The sequence below is a fragment of the Acomys minous genome, assembly GCF_964271855.1.
Source record: "Acomys minous genome assembly, chromosome: 12".
NCBI classification, from domain to species: Eukaryota; Metazoa; Chordata; class Mammalia; order Rodentia; family Muridae; genus Acomys; species Acomys minous.
The window spans coordinates 46395148-46418893 of record NC_140493.1 but is presented as its reverse complement, the minus strand read 5'-3'; the positions used below and the strand labels follow the sequence as shown (position 1 = coordinate 46418893).

Below are 23746 nucleotides of genomic sequence, written 5' to 3'. Positions count from 1 at the left end.
CTGCACACCCATGTACCAAAGGGTCCTTTAATTGTATTAGGTCCATTTTCACTATTCCTAGTCTTCTGATTTTCCTGTAAATACTCTGTGCAAAGCATGGCTATGCAGCTTTGCTTTCTCCAACCATCTTATGTAGAACCCTTTGTTCTTCATTACCAAGGACAGGTTTCCTCCTCATGTGCTGGGTCGCTACTCTACTCCTCAGCTTAGTTCTCTGCGAAAAGCATTATTCATTTTCATAATCCAAACAAAAAATAGTCGCCTCTCCCAGAAGATAGTTGAATGCTGCCCTGATATTCTATATGAACAAGAAAATGTTCAGGGACACAGAGCTTAGACTTGGCCCAGGAAGTAAACTAAGTTCTCCCATCCAGATACACAGACAGGTTCATTTTGAGTCTGAATGCTTGAAAGACCTCTTCAATCACACAGTTGTCAATTTTACTATTACCTGTTGTCATGATTTGTTGGGCCTAGGAATGATCTTTGAGTTTGTAAAGGTGAGGCAAATACAGCCAGTATTCTGGTAGGCAAAGAGGATGCTCACCTTAATATGAGTCATAGATATGCCCCTTTTATTATGCGGAAGTTAATTTGGCTGGGCCATTTTTATAGACCAAGTTTATATTAATTAAGGGCTGTTGGCTAGAAAGTGTAACCATCCCCAAGACCCTAGCACAACTGCCCTTGTTAGAGGCACCCTTCTGACCTTAGAATGCAGCAGTGTAGGTCCCAACAGCTGCCAAAATACGAACAAAGATTTTTTTTTTTAACTTCAATATTTTCTCCTTTAATATGTTAGCTACTTTACTGTTAGCTACTTTACATTCTTTTTTTTTTTTTTTTTTTTTTTTTTTTTTGCTTTCTTTTTTTTTTTTTTTTATTATTAATTTATTCTTGTTACATCTCAATGGTTATCCCGTCCCTTGTATCCTCCCATTCTTCCCTCCCTCCCATTTTCCCCTTATTCCCCTCCCCTATGACAGTTCCTGAGGGGGATTACCTCCCCCTCTATATGATCATAGGGTATCAAGTCTCTTCTTGGTAACCTGCTGTCCTTCCTCTGAGTGCCATCAGGTCTCCCCATCCAGGGGACATGGTCAGAGGTGTGGCACCAGAGTGTGTGAGAACGTACTATCCCACTCTCCACTTTACTGTGGAGAGTGTTCTGTCCATTGTCTAGATCTGGGTAGGGGTTTAAGGTTTACCGCCTGTATTGTCCTTGTCTGGTGCCTAGTTTGAGTGGGACCCCTGTGCCCAAATCTGCCTATCATAATGTTCTACTTGTAGGCTCCTAGGACCCTCTGGGTCCTTCTACTTTGCCTTTCTCTCATGAATCTCACATCTAGAGTCCCACTAGAATGTCCTCTCCTCTGTCTCTGTTTCCTGGTAAGTGAAGGCTTTCGTGGGACATGCCCGTTGGGCTAATATGCAGATATAAGTGAGTATATACCATTTGAGTCTTTCTGCTTCTGAGTTAACTCACTCATTATGATCATTTCTAGCTCAATCCATTTATCCACAAATTTTGGGAATTCCTTGTTTTTAATAGCTGAATAGTATTCCATAGTGTATATGTACCACAGTTTCTTTATCCATTCTTCTACTGAGGGACACTTAGGCTGTTTCCATGTTCTGGCTATTATGAATAGGGCTGCTATGAACATGGTTGAGCAAATTTTCTTGCTGTGTGCTGGAGCATCTTCTGGGTATATTCCAAGGAGTGGAATAGCTGGGTCCTGAGGAAGCCCTATTCCCATTTTTCTGAGATAGCACCAGATAGATTTCCAAAGTGGTTGTACTAGTTTGCATTCCCACCAGCAATGAAGGAGTGTTCCTCTCTCCCCACATCCTCGCCAGCATGTGGTGTCGCTTGAATTTTTGATCTTAGCCATTCTGATGGGTGTAAGATGGAATCTCAGCGTTGTTTTGATTTGCATTTCCCTGATGATTAAGGAGGTTGAGCATTTCTTTAAGTGTTTCTCAGCCATTTGATATTCCTCTGTTGAGAATTCTCTGTTTAGTTCCATGCCCCATTTCTCGATTGGGTTATTTGGTTTGGTGGTATTTAATTTCTTGAGTTCTTTATATATTTTGGATATTAGACCTTTGTCAGATGTGGGGTTAGTGAAGATCTTTTCCCAGTCTGTAGACTGTCGCTTTGTACTCTTTACGGTGTCATCTGCCTTACAGAAGCTTTTCAGCCTCATGAGGTCCCATTTATTAATTGTTGACATTAATGCCTGGGCTGTTGGTGTTCTGTTCAGGAAGTTGTCTCCTGTGCCAATATGTTCCAGGCTCTTCCCCACTTTTTCTTCTAAGTGATTTAGTGTCTCTGGTTTTATGTTGAGGTCTTTAATCCACTTAGATTTGAGTTTTGTACAAGGTGACAGATAGGGGTCCAGGTGCATTTTTTTACACATAGACATCCAGTTAGACCAGCACCATTTGTTGAAGATGCTATCCCTTTTCCATCGAATGGATTTGGCTTCTTTGTCAAAAATCAAATGACCATATGTGTGTGGATTCATATCTGGGTCTTCGATTCGATTCCACTGATCAACCAGCCTGTTGCTGTGCCAGTACCATGCAGTTTTAATTACTATTGCTTTATAGTACAATTTGAGATCAGGTATGGAGATTCCTCCAGATAACCTTTTATTGTACAGGATTGTTTTAGCTATTCTGGGTTTTTTGTTTTTCCATATGAAGTTCAGAATTGAACTTTCAATGTCTTTAAAAAATTGTGTAGGTATTTTGATAGGGATTGCATTGAATCTGTAGATTGCTTTTGGTAGGATGGCCATTTTTATTATGTTAATTCTCCCTATCCATGAGCAAGGTAGATCCTTCCATCTTCTCATGTCATCTTCAATCTCTTTCTTTAGGGATTTGAAATTTTTTTCAAACAGGTCCTTCACTTGTTTAGTAAGAGTAACTCCTAAGTACTTTATATTACTTGTGGCTAATGAGAAGGGTGTAGTTTTCCTAATTTCTTCCTCTGCAAGCTTGTCATTTGTGTATAGGAAGGCTACAGACTTTTTTGAGTTAATTTTGTATCCAGCCAATTTGCTGAAGGTGTTTATCAGCTGTAGGAGTTCTCTGGTGGAATTTTGAGGGTCACTTATGTAGACTATCATATCATCTGCAAATAGGGATAGTTTGACTTCCTCCTTTCCCATTTGAATACCCTTGATCTCCTTATGTTGTCTTATTGCTCTGGCTAGAACTTCGAGTACTATATTGAAGAGATATGGAGAGAGTGGGCAGCCTTGCCTTGTTCCTGATTTTAGAGGAATTTCCTTGAGTATCTCACCATTTACTTTGATTTTGGCTATTGGCTTCCTATATATAGCCTTTATTATGTTGAGGAAAGTGCCTTGTATTCCCGATCTCTCTAAAACTTTAAACATGAATGGGTGTTGGATTTTATCAAATGCTTTCTCTGCATCCAAAGAGATGATCATGTGGTTTTTTGTTTTCAGTTTGTTTATGTGGTGGATTACATTGATGGATTTCCGTATATTAAACCATCCCTGCATGCCTGGAATGAAGCCTACTTGGTCATGATGAATGATATCTCTGATGTGCTCTTGTATTCGTTTTGCAAGTATTTTATTTAGTATTTTTGCATCGATGTTCATCAGAGAAATTGGTCTGAAATTCTCTTTCTTTGTTGAGTCTTTGTGAGGTTTAGGTATCAATGAGACTATGGCCTCATAGAATGAGTTTGGTAATGTTCCATCCCTTTCTATCTTTTGGAGTAGTTTGAAGAGTATCGGTATTAACTCGCCCTTGAAGGTCTGGTAGAATTCAGCACTGAAGCCATCTGGCCCTGGGCTTTTTTTGGTTGGGAGACTATCAATGATTACTTCAATTTCTGTAGGGGAAATGGGACTATTTAGCTTGTTTATCTGTTCTTCATTCAACTTTGGCAAGTGAAATTGATCAAGAAAATCGTCCATTTCCCTTAGATTTTCAAATTTTGTGGCATATATGCCTTCAAAGTAGGATCTTATGATTCTTTGTATTTCTTCAGTGTCTGTTGTTATGTCTCCCTTTTCATTCCTGATTTTGTTGATTTCAATACTGTCTCTCTGCCTTTTAGTTAGTTTGGCTAAAGGTCTGTCTATCTTGTTGACTTTCTCAAAGAACCAGCTCTTGGTTTTGTTGATTCTTTGGACTGTTTTTTTAGTTTCTAATTTGTTAATTTCACCCCTGAGTTTGATTATTTCCAGGCGTCTACTCCTTTTGGGTGTTTCTGCTTCTTTTTTTTCTAGGGCTTCCAGTTGTGTCATTAAGGTGTTTATGTGCGATGCTTCCAATTTCTTTTTAAAGGCACTTAGTGCTATGAATTTTCCTCTTAGCACTGCTTTCAGTGTATCCCACAGATTTGGGTATGTTGTTCCTTCATTTTCATTGAATTTCAGAAACTCCTTGATTTCTTTCTTTATTTCTTCCCTGACCCAGGTGTCATTTAGCAGAGAGTTGTTTAGTTTCCACATACGTGTAGGCTTTTTGTTATTTCTGTTGTTGTTGAATTGCAACCTAAGCCCATGATGATCTGATAGGATACAAGGTATGATTTCAATCCTCTTGTATCTGTTGAGGCTTTCTTTGTGAACTACGATGTGATCAATTTTGGAGAAGGTTCCATGGGGTGCAGAGAAGAAGGTGTATTCTTTCTTGTTTGGGTGCAAGGTTCTATAGATATCTGTTAGGTCCATTTGACCCATGGCATTGGTTAGTGATGTTATTTCTTGGCTTAGTTTCTGTTTTGATGACTTGTCCTTCAGTGAGAGTGGGGTGTTGAAATCTCCCACTATTATTGTGTGGGGCTTGATGTGTGGTGTAAGCCTTTTTAACAGATCTTTTACAAATGTGGGTGCCCTTGTATTGGGAGCATAGATGTTCAGAATTGTGATGTCATCTTGGTTTACTTTACCTTTGATGAGTAAGAAGTGTCCATTCTCATCCCTTTTGATTAATCTTGGTTGAAAATCTATTTTGTTCGATATTAAAATGGCTACGCCTGCTTGCTTCTTGTGTCCATTTGCTTGGAATATTTTTTTCCAACCTTTTATCCTGAGGTGATGCCTATCATTATGGGTGAGATGTGTTTCTTGGATGCATAAGAATGTTGGATCCTGTTTATGCACCCATTCAGTTAGTCTGTGTCTTTTTATTGGAGAATTGAGACCATTGATGTTGAGAGATATTAACGACCAGTTACTATTAAGAGTCTTAATTTTGATGTTGTTTTCAGTTGAGCGTTTGTGTAGTTGTCTTTTTGCCTTGGTATAGTTATCTATTTCCTGAGTAGTTTTGGTTGTAGCTTGACCCTTTGGGATGGAGTTTTCCTTCTAGTACCTTCTGTAAAGCTGGATTTGTGGATAGGTACTGTTTGAATTTGGTTTTGTCATGGAATATTTTGTTTTCTCCATCAATGGTTATTGATAGTTTTGCTGGGTAAAGTAGTCTGGCCTGGCATCTGTGGTCTCTTAGGGTTTGCAGGATCTCTGTCCAGGCCCTTCTGGCTTTGATGGTCTCTGCTGAGAAGTCGGGTGTAATTCTGATAGGTTTGCCATTAAATGTTATTTGGCCCTTTTCCCTTGCAGCTTTTAATATTTTTTCTTTGTTCTGTATGTTTTGTGTTTTGATTATTATGTGACGGGCAGTTTTTCTTTTCTGGTCAATTCTATTAGGTGTTCTGTATGCCTCTTGTATGTTTATAGGCACCTCTTTCTTTAGATTGGGGAAATTTTCTTCTATGATTTTGCTGAGAAGAGTTTCTGGGCCTTGGAGTCTGATATCTTCTCTTTCTTCAATGCCTATTATCCTCAGATTTCTTCTTTTCATGGTGTCCTTAATTTCTTGGATGTTTTGTGTCAGGAGTTTTCCAGATTTGGCATTTTCTTTATTGGTTGCTTCAAGATCTGTGATTGTATCTTCTAGACTTGAGATTCGCTCTTCCATCTCTTGGATTCTATTAGAAAAGCTCAGCACTGAGTCATTCACCTTCTTCTCTGAGGCCTCACGTTCTCGTTTTTCTTCTGTCTGTGTGTTTATCATTGAATCCATTTTCATCTTCATATCTTGAACAGATTTTTTAATTTCTTTCATCTGGTTGCTTATGTTTTCCTGAAAAATTTCCAGTTCTACTCTATGTGCTTCTTTTATGTCTCGCACCTGCTTCGCTGCTTCTTCGTGCATCTGATTTCTAATTCTATTTGTTTCCTCCGATACCATCCTCATTACCAAGGCTTTGAGGTCATTTTCTTGTGTTTCCATTGTATGTGAGTTCTCCGTGTTGTTTTCTTTGGGATAGCTGGGAGCTGGAGACTCCATGTTGTTTTGGGGTTTTTTGCGAATGCTTTTACGCTGTCCCTTAGACATCTTGCCGTCTCTGTTTTTGTTGGGTAACTTCCAGAGTTGAGTGGATGGAGTCTGATGATAGATTCACTTGTTTTCTCACGATTTCCGTAGGCTGGAAGCCCTGATACTTCACTGGTGTGGATGGCAGGAGGTTAGCCCTGTAGTTTTGGGCTCTCACCACCAGTGATCCTCAGCTCCCCTTTGCTGTGGATCCTGCAATCTTTCTGGGTCTCTGAGTGATCGTTGGGTCAGGCCAAGGTAATCACAACCTTTTGGGTCCCTTGCCAAGTCCCGCCAGAGATACTGGGCCCGAGCCACGTGGCGAGCTCAGCTAGTTTCTCAGGGCCTGAACCGTCTGTCACAGCAGGAGAACTGCGATTGCACTGAGCAATCACCCCGGGTGGAAGTGAGTGCTCCACCCACCCCGTGTCTCCGCAGGAAAACCAAGGCTGCTTGAGCAAGCACCCAGGGTATAACTGAGTGCCCCGCCCAGCCCGCGTCACAGCAGGAAAACTGTGGCAGTGCTGCGCACTCACCTAGGGTAGAAGTGAGCGCTTCTCCAGGCTTGTGTCCCAGCAGGGAAACTGGGACCTTGATGAGCAAGCACCCAGGGTAGAAGGGAGCGCTCCACCCAGCTTGCGTGGTAGTAGAAAAACCAATGCTGAGCTGGGCAAGCACCCAAAGTATTACTGAGCGCTCCTCCCTGCACGTGTCACAGCAGGATAATTAGGTCTGCGCTGAGCCGGAGCGCAGGATGGAAGCCGGCTCACCGCCCAGCTTGCGTCACAGCAGAAAAACCCAGGCTGCCTGAGCAAGCACCCAGGGTATAACTGAGTGCTCCGCCCCGCTCGTGTCCCAGCAGGAAAGCTGAGCTTGCGCTGAGCCGGAGCCCAGGGTGGAAGCCGGCTCACCTCCCAGCTTGCGTCACAGCCGAAAAACCAAGGCTGCTTGAGCAAGCTCCCCGGGTATAACTGAGCGCTCTGCCCCGCTCGCGTCACAGCAGGAAAACCACGTCTGCGCGGAGCTGGAGCTCAGGGTGGAAGCCGGCTCTCTGCCCCGCCTGCGTCACAGCAGGGGAGCTGCGCCTCGGGCAGCCGAGCCAGCCTCTCCACAGCCCAGCTCACTGAGCCCACCCAGGATTCTGGGGCCGAACCGTCCGCTGAGTCCAGCCTGGGTCTCAAGGCACCACGCGACCCAAATCCTGTCCAGAGTCCCCTCTCCCGCAGCAACTCCCACTGTCCACCGCACTAATCGCCTCCACTGGAAGGCTCTGAGCTGCAAACCTCAGCCACCGCCTCTGGCGCTGCCGGAGCCGCTGTGGGCACTGTTGTTCTCACCGCCGCCGCTCTGATCCGAGAAAGTCCTCGCTCCTCCTGTGTGCAGGGGCCGGCAGGTCCTCCGCACCCTGGTCCCTCCGGACCGTGGAGCACTTCTGCTGCCGTGGTGTGGGGACCTTGGTGTTCCTGGCTCAGAAATCTGTGCAATTCCCTGAATTGTTCGCTGGAGCTTTCAAACACGGTCCACACTGCTCGCCGCCATCTTGGATCCTTTACCACGAACAAAGATTTAATCCATCAAAGTCCCTAAATGTACTAACCTTATTTTTTGAACTTCTGTAGTTTCACTTCTCACCAGCTGTTCTCAGTCACTGAAGTGTATTAACCAAGTTTTTGTGCATAAAAGACTCCGGGCTGCATAACTTGGGCAAATTCCCCATGCATTTGCAAGCTGGCAACATGGACTTTCTATTCATCTGTAGAAGTGACAGTTTGTTCTTTGGTGGAATTATCTCACAACAAAATGATGGCCTAAGTTCTCCACAAAGCAACTTATCACCTAGGATGGGCTGGTGGTTCGAGCCTACATGCTAAGCCGTTTTCTTGAGAAGAACCCATGTGGACTCAACTACTCTGCTCGTTGGGAATATTTACCAATCATGACTTTACCTTGAATGGCCTCAAGTGTGGGGAACCATAGAGGCCTGTGTAGGAATCTGGTAGAGTATTGAGGACAAGAGCTCAAAGGACCATGTGGGACCAGTTCTATACAATCTGTGTAACAGCAGTGAAGCTGGAAAGGACACAAAGTCCACATGTAAGTTGTCTGCCCAATGGTGGAGTCCCCTGGTCTTCCAGAGCCTAACGAAGATTTAAGACAAGTATATCTTGATTTTTCTGATGGCTAAGGAGAGTAGCCAGCCTCAGGAGTTGACACAGAACTGGGATTCTAATTCATGGATATGTGCTTACCAGTGCTTAACTGATATGGTAAAGAAGACAGGGCATTTACATGTCCCAGATGGCCAAGGAGATTGTGTGGTTGCCTAAGCAACGTCATTAAACTACATTCTCCCTCGAAGGAAATCGGGGAGATTTTTTATATACTCCATGCCCTAAAGAAAAGCTAGGTTGGCAAGAGGAGGAGTGGAAGGGAAGTAAAAGGAAAGTAGTAGTAGGGAGCGGGGAGGAGAGAGGGAGTATGAAAAGAGAGGAAAGAGGGGACAAGGGAAGAAAAAAACAAGTGTGTACCTCTCAGTCCCAGGGTCAGCCTCTGTGCACATGCATGTGTTTTCGTCTTTCTGCAAAGTGCAGCTCTGGGCTTGTGTGAGTAGAGAAATCAGCTGCTTCCCTAGTGAAATCGGCCATTAAACTCTTACCGAGAACAGCTCTGTCCTCTTCTGTCTGTGTTCCTGGGGAAACGTAACTTTCACTCTATTCTACCAGCAGAAAAGAGAAAACTATGGCTCTAGAGAACATGCAGCATTTTGGCAATGTCTAGTTATATTATTTAGGGGGGAAGTGGAGATTGCTATAGGCATCTAATGGGTGTGTGGGAGATCCTTCAATGCCCAGGACATTGTCCACAGAAAAGAATGCTTTGACAAAGAGTATCAATAACAGATACGAAGACACATTCTTTGTCTTAGATATTTTTTACCCCCTTATGGAAATTTTACCTATATAAAATCTTAAGGAGGAACAATTTTTTTTCAGTTCATGGTTTTAGAAGATTTAAACTTTGCTTGGCGGCACGTGATTGGGACATTGGAAGCATGTGACAGTGAAGGTTTTTGTCCCACTGAAGATTAGAAGCAGAGTAAGAAAGAGAGGCAAGGAGGTAGTGAGGGAAGGAGAGAGAGAGAGAGAGAGAGAGAGAGAGAGAGAGAGAGAGAGAGAGGAGAGGGGAGGATGATCTGTCTACTTCTAACATTTCAAGAGGCGAAGTTGGAGCCTGAAGCTCAGAGCGTTCATGCCCAGGCTGACTTGATCTGTGGCTATGATGATGCCATAGGTGCACAGGGACAAACACCACTGTAAACATTTGTTTCTCCCTTTCTGTCCTCCTAAGACCACACAAACACCCTGGTGTGGTGAATGTAGAGACAAGGACAAAGTCCTGGCGAGCACTGGTGGCGCACTACTGGGAAGCAAAGTACATTACAGAGGATTGTGATGAGAAGGGAAGGGCCTGAAGATCCCCTGAATCTCACAATCCAATAAGATTTTCTGCATATAGAAGTCATGGGAGCCAAGACGGAATAGGAATGGCAGGAGAACCTAGGGTGTTTAATTATAAAGCCCCAGTTGACTGCACCCCACAGGTTGGACAGAAAACTATAGAAAAAGAGAAATCAAACCATCATGTCTAAGCAGGGATTTCTAAAGAGTCACCAAATATATGCTCTGTAGGAATAACTAGGCAAGACAAAGCCTGCCTTTTTCCTCACAAGGGAGCATGTGACTTCCAACATTTCGCCCTCCAAAGTCGTTCTCTTGTGATCCTTAGATCCTTAATCAGAGAGACTCTGAGACATTGCAGTGGGGTTGGGTGGAAGGAACAAGGCAGTCATTGTTCTTTAATTAGAGCTGGAGACTCTTCATGGGGCTCAAGATGGGACTGCTTAATATAGAGCTGTCACCTGTGCCAAGACAGAGCATTATGCTACCTCCTCCCCTCCGATGCAGCCCACCTGCCAGAGTGCATGAAAAACGCTTGGTGTGGGTGGGGGAAGGTACTCACATTACCAGGGGGTCTTTGCCTGAGATATAAAAGGCCCTGTCCCCCTGTGCTCAACGCTGAGCATCATTGGATCAGTCAACAGCCTTTGAGGGGAGCTTCACTTTATGGTAGGTACCTACTTCTTGGTTGGTGTGAAGAGGTAGGGAGATGCGGAAGAAGAAGGAATGAGGGAGGACTGGGCTGGACGGCAGGGTCAGGGAGATGGGAGAACTAGACGGGGGAAAGCAGGAAGAATGAGTGGGAGGAGAGAGAGAAGGAAAGAGGGAAGAAAGGAGAACTAGATGGCAGGACAAATGGATGGGTGGAAAGTAGAAATAAAGGGAGAGAAGAGAAGAGGGTGGTGGTAAGGGAAGAAGGGCCAGGTCTTTAGCACTGTGTGAGTCCTGAATGCTCCTCCTAAATGTTGTAGGCCTCCAAAGGAGGAAATGCAGTGCCAAGTTGGCAGTGCTTGCTAAGCTGCTCTAGGAATGGCCCTGTGCAACCTCCCTCCCACACATGCTGCTTCAGCAGGGGTCCCATGAACCTGTAGGTCAACAACTGTACCCAGGGCCCCTCATGTGGATGAGTGATCCTGAGCACAGAGTTTCTGCCTCGTGATGCATGACAACACTCTCCTCGATCAACGTCAGGAGTCTCAGATAAATCGATCCTCAGGAAAATGACCTTCATTTACCAAGCAACAGAGCCTGACTGCTCTGGCCCAGCCAGCATGGTCTGGTTCCAAGATACAGTCCAGTGGCCATGGAATTAGTTGTCAGGAAGTGGCCTGGTAAACAAGATTCTACCAGGGAAGGGGGACGGCTACAAAGGGCAGCCTCAGGGTGCAAGCACAGGCTTGTGACTGAATTGTAACAACAATCACGAGTCTACTTATTTTTCACTTTAACAATAATTAGCAGGCAGCTTATTTTGGATCATGTGACTGACCAGGCAGCTGTGGATATTATCCACAGAGCAAAGACCTTGGTAACATAGGTTAATGGTTTAAAGCACAGGCACTGGAAATCACGTTGCTTCCCCTGTGCCTGTGCCTCTTTTCAATGCAGTTTGGTATACTAGACTTAACTGAGCCGCAGTCTTCATCAAGAAAGGGGGACATTTTTGTTTTTGTTTTAAGTCTTAGGGTTTTGTTTCTAGACAGTGCGTGAAGTGTGCTCATTGGGGCACCTGACACAAACAATTAATACAAGGAACAAGATCCTGAAGTTTATAACCCTGTTAAAATTTTGCATTAGGAAATGCATATGTATATATGCATCTTAAACACTATAATATACATATGTATGCATATATAATCTTAAATGAAATACAATACAAGTTGTGAGTTCTTGAAGATCCTGACTGAACTAAGCACCTTTTAGTAATCGACTGCTGTCTGATTTTCCTTCAGCACTGTATGTATGTATATATGTATATATGTGGTATCATATATAAGACTTTTATATATTCACCATTTTACCCATTTTCAGTGGACAGTCGTGTGAAGTATATTTTTGGTTTTGTATCATCATCTCCACTGTCCACTCACAGACTACCCCAACTTGAACTCTATAGAAAGAAACTCCTCATTCTCCACTCTCCCGCTTCTTAAAATAGACTGGTGATGGAGTCGTGCCTATGAGCTGGTGGCTTTTCTAATTTGCAGGAGTACAAACACATCCTAAGAAGTAGAAGTCAAGTGACCCTCAGCCCATGTAGCCTGAGATGTAGGACAGCTGGGGGTGTGCATTCCTGGGACCTGGGCCAAAGGAAGCTGCTCTGACTGGACCTCCTACTTTCTTTCCCAAAGGCGCACACCGGTGACAGGGAGCAGCATGAGCTGCAGCGTAGCCATCTGCTGCAATGGTGATCCCTGGTGCCCTGAAGCAGCTTCTGTCCTTGAGTTATCACAGTTGGGGGGGTGGAGAGTTAGCTCATCTGGGCCTTGCAAGAAGTATCAGGTAATCGTTACCACTGTAGCAGTGCTGGACTAGGGGTCAGGCAAAAGGGGAGGTGGGACCTTTGTGCCCTAATTCATCAGGCTGCAAACTTCACAGGCTTCATCTTACAATTTGCAATCAGACTGGAAGATACCCATGCATGGCCCTTCCAAGTTCCTATGCTCTGGCCTTCCCTCCTGGGTGATGGTAACAGTAGCTATCAGATGCCATAAGTGCTAGATAGTGACTTGATTGCCCATGGAATGGCGGCCTCATTCAGTCAGTTTGACTTTAAAAAGGGGTCTCCAGCCCTTCCTCCTGAAAGGCATTTGCTGAACAGTAGTAGAAGTCCTTAGCTCAATCCGTTGGGAGGCTTGTCTTGTGATTCATTTCCATCTGAAATGATCTTCAGTCTGAAGAGGAGACAGTCAAAGTTGGCTCTCTACAAAGCACTGGGGGAGCTCATTGGACGTTGGGAACTAGTCTTAGATGATGATTACAAGCAGAGCATTGTGCTGGAGGCAATCAGACAGCAGTCACTTTTGATGCTGACTAAGCACTAGAGGGTGCTTGCTTAGTCCAGTCATGATCTTCAAGAACTCACACCTTGCACTTTCTTTCATTAATACACATTCATTTTGCAGCCGCTGGAGCCCAGGCTAGAGATAGGTTCATAGAACAGCGATCTTACAGCCTACAAGGTCTTCTCACTCAGGACTCTCCACGGTAAACTGAGTTCACAGGCAGGGTGACCCCAGCAAGGCAACCCCCAACTAGAGTACAGCCTCTAGAAAAACACATCATAGAAAGAAGTGCTGCTGCTCCCAGGTTAATGAAGCTCTACAGAGGACACACTTAAGAGTCTAGCCTAGTTGTCTGGGGGTTTCTATATGCCTTCTTGGTGAAGCACCTTTGTGCTGTGCACATCTTCATCCCTATCCACAACCTGCATCATGCTGTGTTGTCATTCCTACAATGTCCTACAATCATGTACAAGTCAACAAGTCATGCATTTTACACTGTTTAGGGGATTATAACTAGAGAGAAAATTACTCTAAAATCCCTCTGATTGCTTTCCTCCTATTAACTATAGTTGTTGGGCATTACAGTGCTGATCAAAGTCAAATACTTGATCTGAACGAAAGACACTACAATGAAAGTGTGGCGGGATTTTGTTCCCACCCTGTTCGTTTCTCCCCTGAACAGCCCCTGAGGATATCCACTGACATCCTAGAACAGCTATCAGATAATCTAAGTTCTCAAATGGTGTGAGAAAAGATCGTTTGTTGGGAAACAGCACCACCATGTGGCCAACAAATTTATTCATATCTGGAGGGGTATTGGTAGAGTTCAAACCCACCTCCCTCATGCTAGGTCTGAAGTAAGTGCCTGTGGAATAAATGAATGACAGAACACGACATGGACATGTCTTCAGGGAGAACACTGCTAACTCGCCATTTTACAATTGGATAAGCTGAGGTTCCACAAGGGACCCTTATTTCTTCAGTGTACTAGTTGGTGTTAAAGGTGGGATAGAAGCCCTTTCAGAATTTGGGCCTTTGGCACAAAGGGTGCATGAAGCGTCTGGTGATTCTCATATGGGTTTCTAAGAGCATCCTTGTCATGTCTTGCTGGCCTCTCTCAGGGAGCTGCTCCAGTCTACGCCCACACCTTGTCCTCTGCTGCCGCAATGATTCCACTGCTCATGGTCAGTTTGCTGATGATGGTCACCTGCGTGGGTGAGTACTGTATTTCCAGTTTAGCACTGGCTAACCTCACAGGGATGCAGGGAAGTCTTGTTGGCCTCTGGATGACCTGTTGGCTAGTTCCTCTTCATTCCTCTGCCTAACAAGTGAAGAGAACCAAACATCAGTCTTAAGTTACAGAGTTAATATTAACTATTAAAAACCCTGCTCAGAAAATCCAAGCACAGAGGAGGGGAAACAGATACTAAGTCCCACCCCCTAAACAACACATTATTTGCAATTGATTTTTTTTTTAACTGGGAGAGGGAAAAATCAGTTTTCTCCAGTGAGTTGTCACTGAGCATTATCAACTACTTCAGGGCAGGCCCCATGGCCAGGAGTAGCTAGACAATACAAAGCAGGCTGCGTGTGTGTGTGTGTGTGTGTGTGTGTGTGTGTGTGTGTGTGTGTGTTGTTTTGTTTGATATATTTTTTAAGTCTTATTGAGGTATTTTTTTTTCATGTTTGTTTTGACCTTTCCTTTTTTTTTTTTTATGTTCTTTTTGAGAGAAAGAACATGAGGGTGGGTGGGTATGGATGTGGGGAGGAGCTGGGGGAGGAAAAACAAAATGATCAAAATATATTGTATGTAAAAAAAAATTCAAAAAAAAATCCTGCCCATTACCTAAAAGTGTTAGATAGGGTGCAGAATGGAGAAATAGGTGGGCCAAAGCCAAAGTGTCTTTCTGGTAATGTCCCTCTATCTGGAAGTGTAGACACTTTCTCTGCCAGTTGTGAACACTTGCCGCCCTCCAATTTGCTAATTCCTTGGGGGCACATCAGACTTCCTGACACAAACCAACATTCTTTTTGCCTCCGTGGGCATGTGAACAACTAAGGCAGTCACCTCCAACATTACACCCACTCCAAATGGAAGCCATTCGAGCTCCTTGTTCATTTAAACATGTGAGCCCACTGCTTTCCTTCCTCCACGGTGGCTCCCATCACCCACTGATCTGGGCCCCTTGCTCTTTGTTTCTTGTCTTCTCCTGTTTGGACACACTGTGAACTAGTACATTGCCTCCTAGAGGCTCTTCCTACATCTTTTCACACAGCAGAGACAATGATACCACGTGTTGTTCGCGTAGGCCACTTGTGTTGGGTAGGACCCAAGCAAGCCCACGAAGCACATGAGCTCTACACCTGGCCCAGAGGTGTGTAAGTTGAGAATGGAAACAGCAATCTAGCATTTCAGCTCCTCACCTGAAAATAGGCCTTCCCTCTGAAACAGAACTGGCTCCATCCATGTGCTGTTTCTGGATTAAACATTCTTGTCAGGATTTGAGTCCCCTCATATTTTTAAAAGCTTATTCTCCTTGGTAGCTAACACTTTCTTTTTTCTACAGAGTAGGTTTCTTTTTGATGAAATCTATGCCTGTTATATGCACAATTTATGTATTTTTCCTATAAAATTGTGACCAATAAATATTTTCTCCTGCCACGCTTGTTTTTTTTTTTACCCCCTCTATTCCTTGACTGCTACATTTCAATAATAAAGTGGAAATTGATATCCTCTATTATGAAGAACCATTTGCCAAATGTTTTTATTGCGCCTTGGGAGATTTTTACTCTCAAACACAAACACTTGGCTTTGAAAGCATGACAGCCATAGACACTCAAAGTGCCAACACACAGATAGATGTGTGCATGTGTGTGTGTGTGTGTGTGTGTGTGTGTGTGTGTGTGTGTGTGTGTGTGTGTGTTTGAGTATGCACTGTCTACAATCTCAGTTTTGCAGAGTTTGGTCACCACTGAATAGGGCTCCCTACCCAACCAGCTTGCAAAATCGTAGAGTCCAGAGGCTTTGCCCAGAGGACTGAGAGGAATGCATTAGTCTCCTGAGAAACAGGACTAAGGCCTTACCACAGGCACAGAAGTCTCTCATTGGAAGAAACACCCACAAGGAGTGGTACAGCAAGCATGAAGGTCCAGCGGTGCAGCAAGGGAAAGTGGGAGGTAAAGCATACATTCTGGGCTGCAGCTCACTCTGAAGTCTGGCAAGGCCATATTGGAGCCTACCTCAGGAATCCTGGCATATTTGTCATGCTAGTTTCCCATTACTGTGGAAAAGTACCCGAGAAAAGCCAATGTAAGGCATAGATACAGGGGCTGGAGAGATGGCTCAGCGTAAAGAGCACCGGTTGTTCTTGCACAGGAGTTGGGTTCAGCTCCCAACACTGATATATGGTGGCTCACAACCACACAGAGCTCCAGTTGCGGAGGACCCACTGTTCTGTCTCATCTCTGGGAGCTCTACACATATGCGGCACATATAAAGGCAAATATTTGCATACATAAAATAAAAATGTTTCTTAAATTTCTCTGCTCCCCATCCACAAAAAAAGGCAACCAGCCAGGTCGTAGTGGAGCACACCTTTAATCCTAGCACTTGGGAGACAGAGGCAGGTGGATCTCTGAGTTCAAGGCCAACCTTGAATTTGCCTATGGAGAGAATTCCAGGAAAGCCAGAGATACACAGAGAAACCCTGCCTCAATAACCAAAAAGTGTAAAGTATAAAATTGGAATTTTTATTAAAAAATTCATGATGTCAGCAAAATTTGAATGTATGCACATGACATGATATTACTTGCTTTCAGTAAGTACTTATATAATGTATAAATATTTGCATAAATAGATTATTGCAACATAGAAAGGGTGCATAATGAGAAGAAGTTCTCTGTGTAAGGTGTTAGCCAGTCCAGGTTAGGGATCAAGTAGGGATTTGTAAACTTGAACTATAAAAACATGTCGAACTATAAAATGAGTGAAAGGCATCTGATCCAGAGAAGGCCCCCAAATCTAGACATAGCACAAGCTAAGGTAAGTAACAGGTGACATTTGGTGCTTACATACTGCAGGAGAATAGTGGCTACAGCAGAGGGTGATGGGACAGAGGCCAGAAGGAGAGAAGTGCTGTGTGCTGGGCTAGATAATGTTGCCTCACTGCTGAGTTTCTTCATATGTGCTGTCTATAAAGTGGCGATGACAACCCGTCACCTGAAGCCCTGAGAAAATTAAACAAGACAACGCAGACAAACCGCAGCATCATCTTTGCTCCTGACCAGCTTTCTTGAATCAGGATCAATTTTGCTCTGCCCCAGATCTTCTACCTCTGTCCTTCCTCCTTCCCTACATACCTGCCCCACCTCTGGCTGCACTTCCTTCATGATCTAAATCAGTGTATAGAACATATCATTTAAAATCCAGGATGGCTTTTTATGTCACTAGTGAAATTATGTGGATGTCAAGATCCTGAGAGTAAGCATTGTGGGTGTGTTGGAGGACAGACACATGCCTTGCCAACCTGCCTGGGCAATGAGTCATCTCCTGGACCCCAGAGGGGAAGGCAACTGTGCTTTCACAGACAGCACCGGAAAGGTGGCATCAAGAACCATCAGCATTAAGCAGTCTCTGCAGGAGTAAGCAGTAGATTTGGCAATTGTGCCAAACGTTCTTGTGCTGAAGAATTTGCTCAAGGTCCAGGTCAGGAAGACACAGAGAGAGAGAGAGAGAGAGAGAGAGAGAGAGAGAGAGAGAGAGAGAGAGGGAGGGAGGGAGAGAGAGAGAGAGTGTGTACACTACCACTAGCTGGGTACAACTGTCATCCAATGGGATCTTGCTTTAACAACCTACATGCACAGGACAGTGCCCTCTGGCACTGAGCCCCTCCCAACTGCCAGTGTCAATCATATAAAGCTGGGAGGCTTTTTCTGAGCCAAACAGGACCCAAACCAGAATCAGAGGGCAGCCAGGGCATCTTCCTGAACAGACTGAACTTCCCATGTTTCCTTAAAGGCTAATTCCTGAGGTTTTCAAGCAGTAACAAACTCCCAGGCCTGAGTTTGTCAACTTGATGAAGAAAGACAAAGATGATGTGACAGGGGCTAAAGAGATGGCTCAGCAGTTAAAAGTGTATAAACTCTTTGAATAATAATAAATATTATTGGAATATGGAGAAAATATTTACTACTCTTGTAGAGAACCTGAGTTCTGTTCTCTGTTCTCAATACCTACATCTATTGACTCACAACTGTCTGTAACTCTAGCTCCAGGGCATCTGTTATCTGCAGACTCTCTAGGCATCTGCACTCACTTGCACATAACCCCACACAGCTCTCTCTCCCTCTCCTTCTCTCTCTCTCTCTCTCTCTCTCTCTCTCTCTCTCTCTCTCTCTCTCTCTCTTTCTCACACACACACACACACACACACACACACACACACACAGATACACACATTATTTAATCTCATGATAGTGTTAGGCAACCCATCTGTTTTATAACTTCGAGGCAAAATTGGAACAAGAGTATTCAGAGGATGTTCAATGTGGCCAATCATATCCCATCAGCTGGCTGGGCTTCATCCATATTTCTGCCATGATGGGATAGATAAGATGGCCCACCCCATCCTGTCATATACCTCTAGGCAACATGGTTCAAGCCAAGGCTTTTAGGGGATTGTCTTCAAAATCAGCTGAAGAATTTGTGAAATCTGAGCTACTCCTACATTATATTGGTCAGATCAAAATGGTCACTGAACCCGTATCAAAGAGTTTTGGATCCTGATAGTCAGAGGGTAGAATTGTCCCTGATTGAGGATTCCTTGGGAGCTGAGGTCTTGTCTATGCCTTCAACTACCAGGAAACAATAGGGTTTTCCATGCCACCTCTTTATTTCCTGATATCCATCTGCATTGAGTACAGCACGTGTATTACAAAATCCATATAGGATTTAACCAGGGATGAGGGGATGCAGTATCCTCATTGTCTTCTTGTTTGTCACCTCTCAGCCTTATCCCAACAAGGGGCAGTGCGATGTTTGTGCTAACTTTGCTCTCTCTGTCTCTGACTTACTTTCAGGGGGCCATGCTCTGGACACCCCAAATCCCCAAGGATTGCCTCCAGGATTGTCAAAAAACATCAGTAAGAATCCTTTGACTTTTGCCCAGGATGTTGTCTAGGATATTGGCAGAGAAAACAAGCCTTCTTCAACATATCCTAGGATCCAATTTGCTTTAGCACCTGCAAGTAGTCACTAAGATGGTACCCAAAAGCATCTCTCTAGCCTCATGCTCTAGTGCTTTCTCCATTGAGCCAGATTTCAGTGGAAATTCTGAACTAGACAAGATTAGAAATGGTCTGGTGCTAAGGGTTTCTGTGGGGACTAAAGCTTAGCTTTAAAATAAAATGTTTGTATGTAATTAATTTTTAAAAAACGTGGCTTTGAATTTGAAAGAGAAGAAGGATGGGTATATGTGACTATTTGGAAGGAGGAGAGGGAGGAGAGAAATTGTATAATTACAATACAATCTCAAAAAAAAAAAGAAAAAGAATGCTTAAATGCACTCTAGACTTCCTAGTAAGAAAGAAATGGATGACATATTGCAGAGTCCTGGTTCAGTGCTTGTTCTGTGGTAAAGAGAACACTGGGTCCCTGTCATTGTGATTATGCTCATAGCTGCATATTTTCCTACTGGATACCCTAAATATTATGTCCATAGGCACAATGACTTGGTGCCAGGCATTTATCCTCCACAGAACTGCTCAATTTAAACATACTACACCATCCAGAAGTCATTGTTTTCATTTATAATAAGTAAGCAAGGTTGCCTAGGAATATTGCTCAAATTTTATCTGTATTGGTTTCCATGGTAACCCATGTTCCAAGAAAGTTAGCTTAAGGTCAAATTTGTTCTTAGAAAAGGAGAAAAAGGTTTAACATCTCTGGATAGAAAGAGAAATAGAGGCCAAACCAAGACTGTTTAGCTCATGTTTGTCTTCCTTCTACTTAGATATCACGTTCTTCAATGGGATGTTCAAAAACGTGGAAAGTGTGGCTGAAATTTTTGGTAAGTCAGATCTGAAGTTGCTTTTATCAATTGAGTGTTAGGATGGAGTAGGTGTTGGAAGCTGGGAAGAGATCACTAGGGTCCTGGTCTGTTTCTGATCTCCATGGCCTCCTCAGCCAACTGTCAACATGTAGCTGGCATCCTAAAAGGGTAGTATTGCTGTGTAAGGCACACCAGGGAGTCATTATGTGCCTTCATTTTCCTCATTTCCTTGTTCTGGAGAAGGAATGGTATCCCTGTTATACAAGTGTGGATGCTAAGCCCTTGAGAGTTAAGTGGGTTGCTCAAGACTGCAAAGCTAGGAGGGAGACATTTGTCACACTTAGACCTTAGTCCCCTATACCAATGTGCTTTGGTTTCTTCTCCTCAACTAGCAAATGTATGTGAATCTTAAAGATTTGAAAGATTGTCACATAATGCATGTGTGTTTCATTTTAACTATATAACTATTGGGACACCATGAGGGTTCCTATTGTCATAAATGAACAGTGTTTATTAAATATTGCTATACTGTGATTGGCCCAAGGAAGGCCACTAGAGCAGGCTGTTTGCTTAGAAGAGGCTGGGCATGGTGCCTATGACTCACTATGGGTCTTTGAATAAAAATGCGCATCTGTGTAAGCATACGAGTACCCACAAACTTTAGAAAGGTTTTCCAACAACACAGAGTCATTCTTCAGTTACTGGCGAGACTTGGTGGAAACAAAACATGAGAGGGGAAGCTTGAACAAGGTAGAAAGAAACCAGAATGGGCAAGCGGGCCTGGTGCTCACAGACCGCACCTCTAGTCCACCAGTTCCTTCCATAGTCTTGTGCACTCTGAGTCACCTCCTTCAACATGGAACAGCCCCCTTGTCACAAAAACAGAGGATGGGGAGGATGGGGAGACGAAGCCTGAGATTTAGAGTAGAAATGAGGAGTACTGTTCTTACCAGTTCTGCACTGAATGCTTGAAGGTAGATCATCAGCTGGTGCCTTGAACCTGTCTCTGATCCTTGGTGTCTTTATCTCTGTCGTGGGGGCAGCAGAACAGTGCCTACCTGGCAGGATTTCTGTGAAGCCTATAGCATTGAAGACAAATGCTTTGTAGTATATCACATGCTTGGCCAATCTGAACTGTTGTGGCATTGGAAATCTCTAGTGCAGTTTCTGGTGCACACTAGATGCTCAAACACTGTGTCTGCATGTCTCTCCCTTCTGCTTCCTACACTGGCTCCAGATTTTATAATATCATCACAGTGGCACTGGAGATCCAGTCAGCAAACTAATAATTCCACAGATCGTAAAGACGTGCTATAGTTTTTTTCTTTTGCTTTTTAATTTATTCTACTCTCATATATTATATCCCAACCATAGTTTCCCCTCCCGCCTCTTCTTCCTGTTCCTCCCCTGACCTCACATCTTCCCTGAATTTACTTCTGAGTTTCCCTGCAGAAAAAAGCAGGCTTCCCATGGATATGAACCAAACCTGACATATCAAGTTGCAGTGAGACTAGGCATCTCCCCTCATACTAAGGCTTAGTTAGACAACCCAGTAAGAGTAAAAAGGTGCCAAAGGCAGACAAAAGAGTCAGAGACAGCTCGCACTCCCACTGCTAGGAATCATATAAGCACACCAACCTACACAACCATAACACATATGAGGAGGACCTAGGTTAGACCCATGCAGGCTCTGCAATTGTTGCACCAATCTCTGTTGAGTCCTTAGGAGCCCTGGTCAGTTGATTGTGTGCGCTGTGTTCTTGTGGTGTCCTTAATCTCACCCGGCAGAAAGTCTAAGTGTGCCAGGATGAGTGCAGTAGCTGCGCTCAAGTAGCAGACTCCCTGCAGGTTTGCAGTATCTTGCTCCATTGGTGCCCTCCCTGCATGTACAGTTTTAGCCGTGGTGCCTCATGATTGCAATGTAGCTGCTGCAGTTCTAGCCAGTGTATCTACACTTAAAGAAGGAGAAAAGCATAGCTCAAGAAGATTTTTTTCTTTCTTTTTTCTTTTTTTGTAATGTGTGTGTGTGTGTGTGTGTGTGTGTGTACATATTGGCAAGAGCTAGGATGCTTATGAATGTTTACAGCACATGTGTGTATGTGTCTGGCGAGGCCCAGTAGTGATGTCTGAGTTCTTCCTCAGTTGATCCCTACCCTGTCCTTTGACTCAGGGCAACTCAGTTAAACCCAGAGCTTATTGATAGGCACAGTCTGGCTAGTGATCTTGCTCTAGGGATCTGCTGGCTTTGCCCTCTGAGGCTGGAATGACAGGGATCTGCCACACCCACCTGACATTACATGGATCCTGAGGGTGCAAGCAGTTTAGAAGCCAGGCCAACTGCCCAGCCCTGAATGGACCTTCTTATATGTCTCTACTCCTGGATTGGGAAGCAAATATTTTCCAAAAGCCCTTGACAAACTCCCTCTTAAGACTTCTTCAGACAGATCTGGGGGATCTGCTCAACCAGAGCCCAGTTACTGGCATGGAGGTACAGTGTTACAGTCATCAGCAGAGAAAAACAGTGAAATTCACTCAGAAACTTAGCAAACAGGGTTTACCTTCCTGAGAACTTTTCAGTGTCATTAATAAGGAAGAGACCAGTGTTTATCAAGTGTGTGTAACTAACGTGGCTGTGGCTGCTCATCTGCTTTTGACTAGCTGCACAACACACAGGGACCTACACTCATGATGTCCCATCAGCCAGGAGTGCAGGAAGTCCGGGGGGACAGAGTTCTTCCTGCACTTGGGTTCCCAGGAAGTTCAGGGGACCAAGGTCTCTTGCACTTGAGTTCTCAGTGCCCACCGGGACCTGCTCTCCCCCACCCACAGACTGCCTAGGCTCGCACTTCACCTGGCTGCAGGCTGTCTTCACCAACTTCCCTCTGCTGCTCCAGTTTGTGAACAGTATGAGATGTGTGACTGGCCTCTGTCCCCGGGACTTTGAAGACTACGGCTGTGCCTGCAGGTTTGAGATGGAAGGGCTGCCTCTGGATGAGTCCGACAGGTGAGTATGCACCACAGGCGAGCTCACTGCAGCCTAGTGACGCCTTGCACGGAACAAATAATTAGACAAAGACCTGGAGGACTCAGGAGAGATCTAATTCTGTTACCTCCAGGCGGGAACCAGCACCCATCTCTTCACAGTGCAGTGTAACCAGTGATGTTCTTGTGGGCACTTAACAGAGAGCCTCTTTTGCCAACACTATATTGCAGGGACGTTCTAAGATGGGGTTCCATGCATTAATGCCACTATGATCCTTGTTATAAGGCAGATACTTTTGGCCAACCCAGACCTATCAACTCAAGATACTTTTAGGTAGATCCCAGAAGCCTTGTCCAGTGCATTTCTCCCTAGTGGATGAAAAGTGACTACGGAGGTTGCTATTCAACCTACAATAAACATAAACAATAACAACCCATGAGTGCTGTTCTTAAGATAATCATAACACTACTCCCGCCTTAGTGAAGAATGCAAGAAAATAAACATGGTCTTAAAGATGTGCTCCATCCTTATGGACAAGGAAAGCGCACATATAAACAAAGCACCAAGATTGGCAATGGCATTACGGAAGCTTTAACTAAGGTGTGGTCAACAAGTATGGGGATGAGAGGGCCAATTATGCTATTAACTGAAATGGAAACTCTGTTGCTATGTGTTTAAATTCAAGGACTATTACCTATGGCTCAACAATTACCATTTTCTGATCCTTACGGACTAGTTCCTTAACTTGTTTATACTCTACTTTCTTTTTTTCTTTTAGAACATGTTTGATTTATTCTTTTACAAGTTTATATATGTAGATAATTCATCATGATTTTCTACTTCTTTGAACTCTCTTCCACTCCCTCTTAGGAACTC

At 44.0% G+C, this 23746-nt stretch overlaps 1 protein-coding gene across 5 annotated transcripts in view; it reads left to right on the top strand.

The window, feature by feature from the left end:
• The first annotated feature begins 10390 nt into the window (after positions 1-10390).
• The window catches only part of OC90 (otoconin 90), a 31430-nt gene continuing 18074 nt past the window's right edge, over positions 10391-23746 (top strand). For 2 of the 5 annotated variants that reach the window (XM_084748456.1, XM_084748455.1), the window contains exons 1-5: positions 10391-10502; positions 13960-14053; positions 18917-18979; positions 19849-19905; positions 22717-22891. In XM_084748456.1, the coding sequence (XP_084604582.1) occupies positions 10500-10502; positions 13960-14053; positions 18917-18979; positions 19849-19905; positions 22717-22891 (392 nt within the window). In that variant the 5' untranslated portion in view covers positions 10391-10499. Of the gene's footprint in view, positions 10503-12981; positions 13041-13656; positions 14054-18916; positions 18980-19848; positions 19906-22716; positions 22892-23746 lie in introns of those variants that run through there. The other 3 variants (XM_084748459.1, XM_084748458.1, XM_084748457.1) reach the window with 3 other exon arrangements.